This window comes from Talpa europaea (assembly GCF_964194135.1).
Source record: "Talpa europaea genome assembly, chromosome: 5".
Lineage (NCBI taxonomy): Eukaryota > Metazoa > Chordata > Mammalia > Eulipotyphla > Talpidae > Talpa > Talpa europaea.
In genome coordinates this window covers 59,562,212-59,577,380 of record NC_140071.1, presented here as the reverse complement: position 1 = coordinate 59,577,380, position 15,169 = coordinate 59,562,212, and the positions used below count along the sequence as shown (strand labels likewise).

General features: G+C 37.2%; 1 protein-coding gene across 8 annotated transcripts in view; it reads right to left on the bottom strand.

Moving 5' to 3' along the window:
• Positions 1-8,421: 8,421 nt before the first annotated feature.
• Positions 8,422-15,169, bottom strand: part of PDE4D (phosphodiesterase 4D) — a gene marked incomplete at its 5' end in the record, with an annotated part of 1,035,071 nt that continues 1,028,323 nt past the window's right edge. For all 8 annotated transcript variants that reach the window (XM_084234300.1, XM_084234299.1, XM_084234301.1 and 5 more), the window contains 4 exons: positions 8,422-8,973; positions 9,631-9,813; positions 10,320-10,442; positions 11,296-11,450. In XM_084234300.1, coding sequence (XP_084090426.1) covers positions 8,557-8,973; positions 9,631-9,813; positions 10,320-10,442; positions 11,296-11,450 — 878 coding nt within the window. In that variant the 3' untranslated portion in view covers positions 8,422-8,556. The remainder of the gene's footprint in view (positions 8,974-9,630; positions 9,814-10,319; positions 10,443-11,295; positions 11,451-15,169) is intronic.

The following is a 15,169-nucleotide window of genomic DNA, read 5'->3' as shown; positions in this document are numbered from 1 at the left end:
GGGTGGGGGCAGGGAGGGGAGGGATTGGGGTCAAAACAAGGGGGTCGCAATTGTATGGGGAATATAAAAATAAAATTTATAATTAAAAAAGAAAAATGTCAACAAAATACGAAGGAATTAATTAAAAAAAATAATAAAACCTCAAGTTTCTGAGGACTGAGCACACCACCTCCCAGCACACCAACTTATTTTAAGGACTGGTCTCGGATGTTGTAAATAGGTTAAAAAAAAAGGGGGGGGCCTCCCTGGTGGTGCAAGAGGTTAAGCACCACAGCACAACACTATGAAGCAATCCACAGCCTCTGCAGCATGAGTTCGATCCCCGCCTGGCCAGGAAGCAACCCACATGGCGAGGCAGAACTCTCCTGTCTCCCCCACTGCTCCCCTCAGCAGTGTATTTCAGTCAATCCGCCAGTTCTGTTTCCCAACATCTCTGGTGAATCCTCTCACCCTCCCCCCACCCCACATCTCTGGCCTGTACCCCAGCTCCTGTATGTATAAATAAATAAATCTTTAAAAAGAAAAAGGGAAAATCCTACTAAGACAAGCTAGAATTACAATTCTCATCTTGGGGATGTTCCAATTAGGCAAGATCAATCATTTAAGAAAAGCACTTGAAGGCAAGGATTCTCAAATCGACCAATAGAGTAGATACTGATTTCACCTGGGAAGTTGAAGGCTACATAAAACCAAATTCCAAAGTAGCGTCTTTGAAGAATTCCATTGCAAAATTATGAGGTACGTGAAACAAAACTATAAAACGGACAGGACTCCCATTATTCTCCTCTTTCTGCCTTTACCTGAGTACTCACTAATCTTCTGCAAAAACCAAAGTCCATAAATAAAAGTCCACCAAGCTGTAACCTTACAGCTGCAACAGCTCTGAAGCCAAAAATCTAAAACACCTGGGCTTCCCCCATCACACACTCCTAGGAGTCCATCCTCAGAAAACAGCATTTCATTTACAATCTACCAGGCACACTGGGGGGGGGGGGAAATATATATATATATATATATATATATATATATACACACACACACACACACACACACACAAAGTTCCCGATGGTTCTGTCAAATCTTTCCACATCAACTCAAACACCCCAATGCTCCACCCCGCCAAAGCATGAGGGGATTCCCAGGGATTCTCCAGTAAACTGCTACCATTTATTCCCTTAAACAAGGGAAATCTAAAATTAAAATGAACACAAAACCTTGTCAAATTCTGGTAGGTACCAGGCCTACATGCTCTATTTTCAACCCACTTTCTTTGGAGCCTCAGGTAGAACCTGGTCACACTTGACGGCTAAGAATTCTTAGAGTCTGCTCCCGGTAACTTTGCAGAGTCCGTTAGAGAGGAAGGTAAAATTTCATGTTGTCCTACCTTTCCAAATGCAGACCCCCACTGGGTGTTGGCCTTTTCCCTCCCAGGAACCGATACTGTCTTTCTGCAGGTGTCCTTTTGTGTCCAGAGAATTTATCTTGGCTTTCTGTCTGCCGGGGGCTCGCGGGCCGCTCAACTGTGAGGCTGGGGCCCCAAACACTGCCGGACACAGCCGGACCGGAATGTGGGCTGCACGCTATTTGCTGCAAGGGCTTAACTGTTGCCAGTAATTAAAATTGTCTAAACCTGTGTTTCTGTGGGTAATCAATAAGAGCGGCTCTGGGTCTTAGGAGAGTAATATCCTTTGCAACCTTTTGTGTCCATGGTATGGTGCTGGATTCTGCTAGGAATATTTAGTCTGTCCCAGCTGATATCTGACAAGATATTTGAAAGGATTTTTTTTTTTTTAAGTAGCTCTATGGTTAGAGGTTGGTTCACCTTTAGTAAATAAAGGTTAAAGCATGGTGGTTTAATTAAAGCAGACATGTCTTTAGAACCATCAGTATTATACACAATGCAGGCATGCAACTTTTATATGGAGGTTTAAAGTCTCACAAATTTTCCATGAGCAAGCTAAAACAATTGTTAAAAACCAAGTAAATTAAATAGAGGTCAGTAGGATAAAAGTTTATAGATGGTCTTTATTTTTATTGCTTACTGAGGTAATGTGGGCTTATAACACCTTGTTTAGAGGGCTAGTTTCTCTTGCCCACCACCTAAGCCCCTTTTCAACAATAACTGTTTCATGGTATGTCTGCTTAAAAATTATTTGCAAAATCTTTCTGATAACTTGAAACCTTAAAGTTATACTGAAATAAGTTAATGATGAATATTTTTTGAACATCTAGACTATTTCTAAATTGTAGGGTAAAGAAAATATCAGGCTTTTCTGCCCTTCCGCCATCAGGATAGATGGTGGATCCTTGTCCTGAATGCATGCCTGATGGCGGGCACCTGGAATAGGGTGTGGGCATAGGTAGATGGGATTCAGCTGAGCTGAGACAGTGCTTTTAAGGGCGGCGTCGCGGGGACGCCAGCAGCAGCAGTAGAAGCTGAAGCAGAAGCTGAAAGAGAAGCCGAGAAGCAGCAGAACAAACGCTAGAGAGCCCAGACAGAGTGAACACTTGCTGGGGGCTGGGAGGCTGGCAGCACCCCTGCCTGCCATATGCCTGGTGAACCCCAATAAAAAACCTGCAAAACTACTGAGGACTCTGACTCCTCCTTTACCCGGTCTGCATGGGATCAGAAAACCTGCACTGTGTCCATTCCTGCCTTTACATAAATAAAATTAATTTTTTAATAATACTAGTGGAAACAACTTTCCAGATTATACTTAATTACATCTAGATAAATGATTTGTTTCCCAACAGAGAAATGATCATACACAAGATGTAAAGGCACCATATACCCTAAGGCATAGGTGTATTTGCCCATGGTTGATGAGAAGAGTGAGGAAGATTTACCCAACCAAGCTCTTGAAGACCTCATGTATGATGCTAAGGACTATGAACACTACCCTGTGGAAATAGGAGGTATAGTCACTGTTTTTGGATGCTGTGGTAGTGGAAGCTCCACCTACCTGCCTTCACTTTTGTTCTTGTGTTCTTGTTTTCAATTTTTTCAGACACCCATTAGGGATTTCAATTACTGATCCCAGACATTATTTTTAGACTGTAATGATACTCTTTGACTAGGGTATAACGTAACACCACATATGGCTTTAAAAAACAAGTGCCTGCTTCTTAAGCACTCTTTTATTGTGGACCATTGCCTGGACTATAGCTATCCTTGGCTTCCTTCTCCAGCCCTTGAGCCCCTGATGCAGTGGGGACTGGAGTCCGAAGCTATCCTCACTCTGACCCACTGTGACAGCAGAGGAACAGCCTGTCTGTCTCTGTCTCTCCCTTCCCAGATGCTGTAAATGAACAGCAAAAAAAAAAAAAACAAAAACAAAAACAAAAAAACAAAAACAAAAACAAAAAACCATAAACTATCAGTGCTAGGGAGAAAATGAGCAAAGTGTTAGGCAGTTGCAAAGTGAGAGACTGCTGGGTTCTCTAATTTATGCAGCCTGGTAGCAAAGCAGACTTGCAGATTGGGCAAATGATTGCTGCTAGATACTTAGTCTGTTTTTTGGTTAACAAGAAGGAACAAAGGAAAAACAACCCTCAGACAACAGAGCTTTTCACATAACACGTTCGCATGGTTCACATAACACGTTCGCATGGTTCAATATGATAACATCCAAATCTAGAGATTCAGGACTTGTATCTGGCAGCCTCCCTGGACAGGCATGATGGCGAGAGGCGCTTGTGAAGGGGACCCCTCTATTAAGTTGAATATGCTGATACATGATAGTTATTCTGACATTAGCAATTATTTGTTGGGTATGACTCTGTAAACTATGAAGTGCTATGGAATCAGAAGACAGTCTCGTGAGGTACACTCCAGAGAGAAGGCCTTAGCTCCATCTTCCTCCGGATACTTCCCAAGTCTGTTTAAATAACACCTTACTTAATGTTATAGGCCACCTAAATAATTGTGGCAATTTTTCTATAGCAATATGTTAACTACATAATTTGATTACATTCAGTGATGAATATCAATACTAACTTAGGCTGTCACTCTCTTTTCATTTCACTTTAACAATCTTCATTACTCAGAAGTTTAGCTGAGCTGACTAAACTATAACTTTAAATGAACAATCTTTTATTTGTAAAGATCGAGTCATAAATAGGCAGAATCAACCCATGCTTTTATTTTCATTGCATATAAAAATTTCATATGAAGGTATTGATGTACAGTACTATCCCCATGGGCTGTAAGAGAGGCTAAGAAACCACTAAAAGAATTGTCATTTGTAATACTCACACACAATTTACCACTCTGAAAACATTTCCAAAGAAATAAAACCAAGAACTAAAATCAGTAAGGATGATTCTCATAATTATAGTGTCCCCTTTGTACTGTTGAAAACAAAAGTAATTAAATTACTTTGGCCCAGGGCTGCTAAAATCTACAGTTTGTGTCAAAAAAATAAAACAAAATAATAGGAGGTTCATTTTTCCTAGAAAAAGAATCTCTCCTTTCACTAAGTCACATGTTCCAAGGGCTGGGCAGCTGAGGCAGGTTTCCACATCATTTGACAGTGATTTTTCATAGTTTTTGGGAGCTGGCCATCATGCAAAGTTTAATTTTCAAATTCTAAAGTAATATAGTAAGTTTTATAAGCACAAATTCTAGAAAACAGTGAGTACTTTATGCTGTGTGAATTGGTGCTGTTTAAAACTTTTGTGTTTAAATGTGTGAATTTACATACACAAGGAAATTTAGTTGAAGATTCCAGGGTTAAAATAATTACATATTTCATTTTATATATTCTCTTAACATGACTATTAACTGAGGAAGAAATGATGAACCAAAACATGGGAACTATGGTGTTAATCTCAAATCAAGTTCATTGTCCATGTGGTCTAGCAGCCAGAGAGTTTTTATATTCACTGGACAAAAATATATCTTCCTAGTAGTACTTCAAAGTTAGAACAATCAAATGTAACTAACTGAGGGAGCTCTTGAGCAACACATAGGGGAGTCACCTTCATATATGCAGTGCTGCTGCATAGCAAGAAGTACTTGAAAGCTTGTCTCTCAAAAGGGTCTCAGAATGTGCACAAATTGGGGTTTTGTAAAATCCAGCTACTGCACACAATCCAATCAAAGCTTGGATGTAAAATGCCCAGCCCTAGCCCTCACCATTACCTTACTTTCAAATGCAGCAAAAAGGAAGAAAATATTAAAGTTAAGGCACAGCCCTGGGACCAAAGACCTGCAGCTATGTTTTTTAAATTTATATATCTTTATGTATTTTATAGTTTTCTTGAATCTTCCATAAACAAGCTCTAAGGTGACAAGACTATATTACAGGAGAAAAGAAAATGTACAAGGAGTATGTATACACACCATTCATTCTCTCACCAAGAGTTTCCAAATATATCAACACCATCCCATCATGGGATGATGTTTTAATATGAACTGATAATTTACAATTAACATTACAGTATGTACATTACAATAAATACATGGTTGTAAACAGACAAACAAGACTGTATTACAGGTAAGGTCATTTGGTGAGAAAAAAAATGCATGGCACAAAAAATAAATAATGCATTCAAAAATTATCATAAAGCTTTCTGTAAAATCCATTTCATTCAAGTTTTTTTTCCTTGTCTGCAATTTGTTCTATCTACATTATTTTCTTGTGAATTTATAGTGATGTAAAAGAAAATAGAAGTAAAACAGCATGAATTTGTTTAGTAACTTGCAAGCTGAAATGTACTGGTTTTATACAAACTTGGACATTTTTTCCTTATACAGTACCCAGATATTGCATTTTCTCATGGCATTTTAGGACATGTAAAGCCATTTATAAGAGGATGGTCTTTTAAAATAAATTCTGAAGCACACTTTGGCAAGAGGAGAAAGAAGGGAGAGGATAAGCAGATTGTACAGTGCATTAGTCCCTGTCTCTTGGATAGTATGCCTTTTCTACCATTTGATTGTCCACTGGTGGGTATCTTCACAAGTGACCATTAGAAACAAACAAAATTGGGGGGAAAAGCCTCTCTTTTTTCAGTGCAGTTATAAACTCTTTTTAGGTCAGCATTTGCAACATATTGCTGTTTGTAATTTTTCCCTCATTATTAAGATTCTAGGCACTCTTTGGGGAAAATACCAAGTGTTAGAGAGGGGAGAGAATGAGAGTATTTTGGTCAAAGGAATAAACCCCACCCCTCACCTTTTCTTCTAGACTTCCATCATGAACGTATAAAATTAAGACAAAGACAAGTTTCCAAGTGTTCTTGTGAAACCAGTTGGGCCAAACAAAGGACTACATTTAAATGATGACTGATTTTTACAGGAGGTAGGTGTAGGTGGAAACTTAATATTTAGTTGATTCCTATTATGGTCTATGTAAAAGATCAGAGATAATTATTTTTTACATCAAAGATTTTAAGGAATTGAGAGGATTGAAATAGGGATTATCTTCAGTGTGGGTCACTGATAGTAATTTAGTTATTAGACCCCAAAAGGCTTCTTGAGATATCCCAGATATATTTTTTTCAGGATTACAATTTTTCTTAACTGTTGTATTTATTTTCCATTTGGTCACATACCCACTGTTGTTTTCTATTTTAATTCATGGATAGTCACATAAAAATGATCACTTGTGCTCTGAACTCTTCACAGAGAAGGGAAACATTTTATTAAGAGCTGAAACGGGAAGAAAGTTCAAGTTAAATAAATGTCCCCAAAATGCCAATTGAAGGTAAATACTGGGAATTAATCTCTAAAACGGTAATATAGTTCCTGGTGCTAAATTCAGCCAAGAGTGATCTATAATTTTTTATTCAGGCAGAATGTTCCTTCCCATTATTTTAGAGTTTAGCATTACCTTACCAGACTTCTGATGCTGCCAGAGGCATCATCAACTCCTCTACCTCAGTGTAGTTAAAGGAGTGCTCTACACATATGCCTATGGAGGAATGAAAACTGGTAATTCAATCCCTGCTTGTGAGGTGGCTTCCACAAAGAATAGTTGCTACACTTAAAATCACTTCTCAAGAATATCCGTTATATAATTCTTAATCCCATGGTGAAATCATGAAAACAAAAGGGAATTAGTTATATTGGTGTTTAGTAATATATTTTGCTAATATTGTTAAAAAATTACCTAGCTAGCTAGCTAGCTGTTAACTTTTCCTTGTAAAATCAAGAGTAAAAGCTAGTTATTATGTATAACTCATGGTAAAAAATGTATGGTAACGAATTTAACTGTTTCTTTTTATCAGTCAGAATGGTGGTGATATATTTGATAAGATCCCATCTAGCGAATGTGGACAGAGGTTCAAACACGCTAAATAAAAAAGCAGCACAAGGGGGAACAAGTTGTTCTTACTTTAACTGGCTGTGAAAACAATAAAAATGAGCATGAAATGTGTGGGTTATTACAAAGACATGCACTTGTGAAATGAGGGTCCATTGACACAGCAAAAAGTTATCAGAAGACACTAAGTAGGAAAACATCTAAAAAAGACTGACCATTTTAGCTACTGGGTATTTATATATCTCTCACTTGCTTCAGACAACACCAACTGATGATTAAGTGTCTATGAGGCTTAAGACACATAAGACAAAACGCGCATCAAAGTATCACTGAACAAATATTCACTTTGCACACTGTGAAGAAAAATGTCAGTGTAGAGTAACTCTGCTTACCTGAAAAGGGTGAAACAAAAAGCAAAGTAAACGAAGACCTACAAGTAGGGTTTCCTGCAACATATTTTTTTTTTAAAATATGGAAGTCATTGGTATATAAAACAATGAATCACTACAAATCAGTTAATTGCTATGAACTATAAGGTGCAAGTAAAATTTGTAAATTAGATTTATCCAGTGTAGCACAGATTTGTACTGAAAACTTGCAAGTTACTCCTTAGAAAAAAATAACCAGTGGCAGATGAAGTTCTGAACATAGGTTTTTAAATATAATACCTCAGTACATTTAATAATAAAAGTAAGCTCTACAAAAAATCTGTTTTACATATCATACAAAATGTAAAGGTCAGTGCAGCTCACTGAACCACACTATTCAGTCATGTATCAGGAAGACTTGAAATTAGAAAATGACGCAATTTCTGTGGCTCATCCTCTGCCTATGGTAACAGATACGCTCTGTGTCCTGTTCCTGACCCATTGTGTCATTTCATTCATTAGTTCACGGTGTCTATGTAATGCCTTCTTTCTGCTGAAAATATTGCAAACAAACAAAAAGGTATCCCAAATCACATCAACTTTTTGGGCTGCCTGATGAGCCACACTCCCTTGAAAATACTTTGGAGTTGATTTTCTCTGCTTCATCAGCTCAACCAAGCTGAAATCTTGTTAAAATGCTGTGCGTAAAGATGTCCTCTTTGCTCCGATGTCATGGAGGTGAAAAACTGGTTACGATATTCCTGAGCGCCAGACTGAGTAGTCAAGGTCAGTTTTGTTCAACAAACGTCCTGGCAGATGACAGTGAGGTGTGACCATGGTTGTGGCATGTGACATGCACTTTGGAAACAATTTTCTACTTAAAAAAAAAAAAAAGAGAGCGCGTGAAGGTCTTTGCACTGTTACGTGTCAGGAGAACAATCTTCTATCACACAGGCTTCTGGCTGGCTTTCCTCCTCTTCTCCCACCGCCTCTTCTTCCACCTGTTCATCAAGTGGAATTTCTGTGGACTCCGAGTCTTGAGTACAGAGAGTCTTGGAGTCACTGCAGCTTGTGTCTTCTTCCACCTGACTTCCACTGTCCTTTTCCGTGTCTGACTCGCCATCTTCCTCTAAAGTTAGTTCAAACTGGAACTTTTCGGTTTGACCCTGCCGGCCCTCCTCCTGGTCATCAGGCGCTGGGGAGGGGCTCTGAGGAATTGTGCTCTGGTACCATTCACGATTGTCCTCCAAAGTGTCCAAAATGTCCTGGGCGTCAGGATGTACAAGGTCTGCCCATGTCTCCCAAAGAGGGTGAACAATATAGTCTATGAAGCCCACCTGGTAGAAAAAACACCCAATTTGAGTACAGGACTTGGGAGTTAAAATGATGGTGAAATTAACTAGATCTCACACATACATCTAATTTGAATGTGGAGTTGACATGAACGTACATATGTAATATATTTAACTTATATAAAAATATATAAACTATAATATGAAGGCATAACATTTCACAGAAGACGACTAATGTTAGTTTGGGAAAACAGTTACTATGTAATAGATGATACAAAAAGTATTGTTACTAGCTGGTGAAAACTAGCTTTTAAAACTCCTAGTTCAACAGCATGTTTATCATGTTAAAAACTCTCCAGTGTTTATAAGGTAGAGTTTGGCTTGAAACCTGGGCTTTATTTTAGAATAGCCAATTAGTTCAGTGAATCCAGATGCTATATGCTCAATAAGAATTTATACAACTGATTTCAGATACATGAAAATAATCTATGCACATGAATATAGTCATAATTAATGAATATATCATAATGCATGTATGATTGAAGAGGTTTTCTTGGTTTATGAACACTAATGTGAAATGGAGCTTGTCAAACACAAAGTTATTTCAAGACACAACAAAATACCATGTGATGTGTATGCTAAGTAATGTAATGTTGAAGATGTACTTTTAGTCTCTCTGGGAGCTTTGTGGCTGTGCCTCACCTGTGATTTTTCTACAGAGGCATTGTGCTTGTCACACATGGGACTTATCTCCATGCCCCGCTCCCTCTCTCGATCTCCTTGGCGGAAGAACTCCTCCATGATGCGGTCGGTCCACTGGCGGTACAGCTGGAGAGGCTTTGTGGGGTTGCTCAGGTCTGCACAATGCACCATGTTCTGAAGGACCTAAAACAGACAAACACTTTCTCTACTCAGACCTGTTCGCTCTCTCTCTCTCTTTTTTTTTTTTACTAGAAATTCACATCGGATGACTGTGACCCTTAAAAATACATGTAGTGCAAGATTCATTCCAAACAGCTCAACCATGTGTCTGTGTGTGGTTCACACTTAGTATTAATAGTCCTGAATTATGCCACCTCTACCACATCTAAATATCATAAGAGAAACTGTTTATGTGCATGGTTGATGAAATTCAGAGCTGCTTCAAGTGGCTGGTGTGGGATATTAGGGCTTTTTAATTTATTTTTTAAACACATATGCAAATGGAAAAGTCAACAGGATTGTATCTGGCTAAATTTTAAGATTAAGACTTTGGATAAAATCCTTGCTTACAAATACTAAAATTTTAAGGTGGGAAAAAGGAGACACAACTCTTATCCAAACTAGACATACAGGCACACATGTGTACATACACACACACACACACAGAGCAAATTTGAGTTATGCTTTACCTGAATTCTATCAGAATAATTATCGAGAAGAAGAACTCCAGAACTTGTCACTTTCTTAGTTTCAACCATAGTTTTCAAATCAGCCAGTAGATTCATATGTTTTGACATATCAGTTGCAAGTACCTTAAAACACAAATATCAAGTAAAATGATGCATAATTTGCATGTGAGAATACTAAACAGAGTACATGAAGAGATGGGACACAATGCTGTCATCTAACAGCAGTGAATGCACACTCTTTACTGCTTCCTGGGGCAGAACCTTGCCCTGTGCTGTGAACTTTTCTAGAAGCCCAGATAAAAGCCACATTTTTTCACCACTTCCATGGTGAAAAAAGGGAGGTTGCCTTCATGGATAAGACATTATGCAGTTTTTGAAGTTTTGTCTGTTTCTTGACCCAGAAAGTGATTACTGTACCATGATGAAGTGATTCAAGGATGCTCACAGAAAAATTCAGAAACAAAATATTTTGTTAATTTTTGTGTATTTAAAACAGATAATTGCTCTTTATGCATACAAAGTTTCACATAACTAAGTTTGTGATAACCAGAGATTATCCTGTGTCTCTTAATCACTGTGAATAATATGCATGGAGAAAAGGGTAAGGTGACAGATCTTTCTTTAAATGGTACTGCCTACTGCTGAAGTTTTTTTTTTTTTCCCTTCCATTTTTTAAAAGGAAAAAAATCACCATATAGCCATCTGCTACTGTTAGTCACCTTTCTGTCTGCCACAAGACCAGAGGAGTTCAGAAAATAACCTAGAATGATGAGTGTCAACTGTCATTATTCTTAGTTCCAAACTGCTAGAAGTAAAAAATGTTTCACAGATCATCACTGCCAGCACCAGGGAGGTCACTTCTTGAACATCAAGAGCGACAATGGGTTCTGAAATGCCATTCCTTTTGCTGGATGCTAATCTCATGTTTTAAAACTTGTATCATGGTTCTCCTTTTTTGCTTTTATCAGCTACTTACAATGTCAATGACCATTTTCCTTAATGATTGTCTTTGCTTTTTGGTCAAATTCTGGAAAATGTCACAGTTTTCTTCCTGAAGCAACTTAAAGCCCACAGCCAAGTGATGGTTCTCCAAGACAGAAGAGTCATTGTACATCAAGGCAAGTTCAGAGTCTTAAAAAAAAGTCAAGAGATACAAGATTAGTAATGTTACTTATTCTAAATTTATCATATTCTTCATATTTTGAGCTACTTTGAATTTAAAATGAGATTTTTTCCTAAATATCTCTGCTGGCCTTACATGAGGGCACCTAGGAAAATGTACTAGCTAATGTGACACTGGGACCTTGAAAATGAATTCTAATATCAATATGGCATGTAGCAAGTTGTTCCACCGTGGGGGCCTCAGTTTTCTTTAACCTCTCATAGTAGCTCCATAAGCTCAGTGGAATATGGCATTAATCTTATCATTTTTCAGGTAAGGTATTATATTATCTGAAAACTGTGGACTACCTCCCCAACACTTTATATTTAATGTAAGGATCAAGTAACTTAAGATTGCTGTTTTCAGAGAATGTACATGAACACTTTGGAAAACACAAAATATTATTAGAACTGTCAATGATGCTTTTATATTGCCTAGCTTTGAAAGGTGAGAGGCTTTATTTATTTTCCTGTTTCCTTTCCCAAGTAGCATAACAGTCAGTATAAATGTACATCATCCTTCCCACCTGCATGAAGGTGGCTTCACAGAGATGGATGTTCAGCTGCCCAAAGAACTCCCTGGTGAAGATTTTATACCTCTCCAATGACTGCCCTGCACCTTTGTGTTTTAGGGCTGGGCAAGAGACCCTACATACCCCTTTTCTAGTTCCTGTAAATAGCAGACCCAGATCTGTAAGGTAAGTTATGAAAAAAACAAAACAAAAACAAAACAAAAACAAAACAAAAGAAAAACCTAACTGGTGTATTCTGTTTCCACTTAAGTCATTGTAAAGACTGAAATCATGTAGTTGATGTTTTCCTCTGACTAATACATGGAAAATATATGTGGAAATATACATTTTTTTCTAAGAAAGAAATACCCAGTACTACTCCAAAACTGTTTTAAAGGAGCTTGGGAGAAGAGAAGTTTAAAACATTTCTATTGTGAAACCCTAAGATTTTATCTGTGCGTAACAGAATTCACTACAGTGTTCCTGCCATATATACAAATAGAAACATAAATTTAAATTTTTGCTCCCAACTTATAGGTACAGATGTCTAAGGAACCAGGGAGTAAGTATATAAGGTGTTAGTCTTTTTATTGATACAGCAAAGGTGGGATTGGTTTATTTATTTATCTTTGAATAAAAAATAGTTTGTTCAAAAGAAAAAAAGCTGTCTGGATAAAGCAATACTTTTTAAAAGGCAGTATCTGGTCAACTCTGACTTTTATGTAGGTCTATAAAACCCTAAGCTATGAATACTTATCTATAGATATTAAACACTTTTTATGTATTTTCTATTTATGTATATATATTTTTTATTGAGGTAATACTGGTTTATACAGAGGGTATACGATTTAGGGGAATAAATCGTAAACCTTATAGGGTCTTACTACATGATGTTATTGTTTCTGTAGCAGAATCATATGCAATGCATATTGCAAAGTTGAAAGGAAGGCATATTTTCTGGCTAGAAAAATAGTATCTAATTAGCCACCAGGGTTACTTTAAGGGAGTAAATATGCATAGAGATGAGGGGCACTGATGGAAGAATTTACTCAGGTTCACAAAAAAATGAATTTCTTTGTATGCCAGTGAAGAAAGACAAAGGAATTGAAGGCTGATCTGTGGCAAAGCCACTGTATTGAATTCTACTCAACAACAGGATGGATTATCCTAGACCCTGGCCAAGTCTGCCATGGAAAATGATTAAGCCTGGTCACTTAAAGAGTCCAGACTAGCTAGAAAGGCCAGGAAACAATTCCACTTGGAACAGGTGGGTCTCTACTGCCTCTCCCATCTCTGGGGCTGTTATGTTATAGGAAGGTGATGGTAACTAGTGATTTTTAAATCAGTCAGCATTTACGCAACTGGTAGTCATTTAACTTTCTATTCTTATATAGAACTGAGGCCTGAAGTCACATCTAAAAGGGAAGGCTGATTCTGTAGCTCTTCAGTAAATTTTATGCTAATGAAGATAACTTGAAGATTCAGGAATAATTAGAAAATTAACTTTGTACTTTCAGATGCCGTAGTACAGAGGGGGAGAAAGGATAGTTCATATAGCATTTCTGTTGAAATGTCTCATCTTCAAGGTTCAGAACAAGTCACCTCTTCCATGAAGTCTTCCTTGATTACCAGAGGCAGAATGGCTCATTTTCTGCCATAAACGCCTATGTACTTAGTACTACTCATTTGGCCTCAGTCACATTTCACCTTATTTGTCCTGATCTCTGTCCAAATGTTAATAGTTCCTCTCAAGGACCTCCCAACCTACTCAGAGACTTAAAGCCCTGTATAAAATTAAAAGTTATTCAGTTGATGTGCTTGGCTATCTCATTTTTCCTGGGAACTTCTGAATAAAAAATTCCTCCTTGAAATGTGGAATAGAAATGGTAGTTTTAACTTAATACCCAGTTGCTAAGGATAACAGGATTAAAATGGCATGGTTCATGCCTTAAATTTATATACTCCCTAAGTCCTTAACCTGAATTAACTTTCTGCACTGATCTAATGCCATTTGATGTCATACATATTCACAGAATTCAAGCTTTTCACACCCAGAGCTCTTCTTGTTTATCCATGTATTCAGAGTACACACAACAATGTTTAGCACATAGTAGCCTGTCAAGAATTTTCATTGAATAAAATAATGAGCTCCTTATTATTTATTTCCATATAATCATATTTGACAAAAATAAATTTCTCCTTATTTTGAAAGTATTAGCTTTATATAGAAATGTATTATTCCACATACAATCCAAAAATATGGCCATGGAAAGTTTATTTTCAAATGACACAAGAGAAATAAAAAAGTGTGTGTACTGGTAGTTAAAGCAGGCTCTAATATATAAAGGTCTCTGCTCTTAGCAATCAAAAGCCATATACTTTGAACCCAGGTGAGTAAATCCTTCTGCCTAAAACTTGAGCATCTTTGCTATAAGCATAACTTACTTTCCAAGTAAAATTTAGTGTTATATTAAATTTATTGGTTTTTTGTTTCAGAAAATATTGTGAATTTAATGATAAAATAACCCCCCAGCACCTTATAATTGAAGTTTTACGAACTATTTACATTTTATAAATGTATTTATACTTATTATCTTTTTGAAATAGAGCAGCTTCCTGCCTGGTATTTCAACTTTTTTAAGTACTATTCAGATTCCTTCATTCCTGCTAAATCATTTGTAAAAGCTTAACAAATTATTCCAGGTAGAAATGATCTGTGTGTTTTCAAAATCTCCACATTTTTATCATACTATATCATGAATTGCACTAGCAAATGCATGTCATTAGTATAAAAACATTGGCACTTTAACACGAGTGGAATGATTAATAGAAACTATTACCACAACAGGAAGGAGAGGTCTATCTGGAGTGGGGAACAGCCAGGTTAGCTTCAATGCCCCCCTATCAGAGGGGCCATGCAAACTCCCTGTACTTCTATAGTCTCCTTAAAATAGGAAAGGTGACTTTCCAACCATGGGTTTATAAATTTGAAGACCAGAAGTTTTTAGAATTCCTTACTATAAGAAACACAGACTCAACCTTTGGCTTTGGCAATACCAGCTTTAAAGTTTAGAGCTTGTCTGTCTGAGCTGCTGATGATTAGTCTATTCACGAAAGGAAGAGAAAATGTAAATTTAATGTCTGTAAAAGAAAGTTTACTGCGAAGTGAAAGTAACT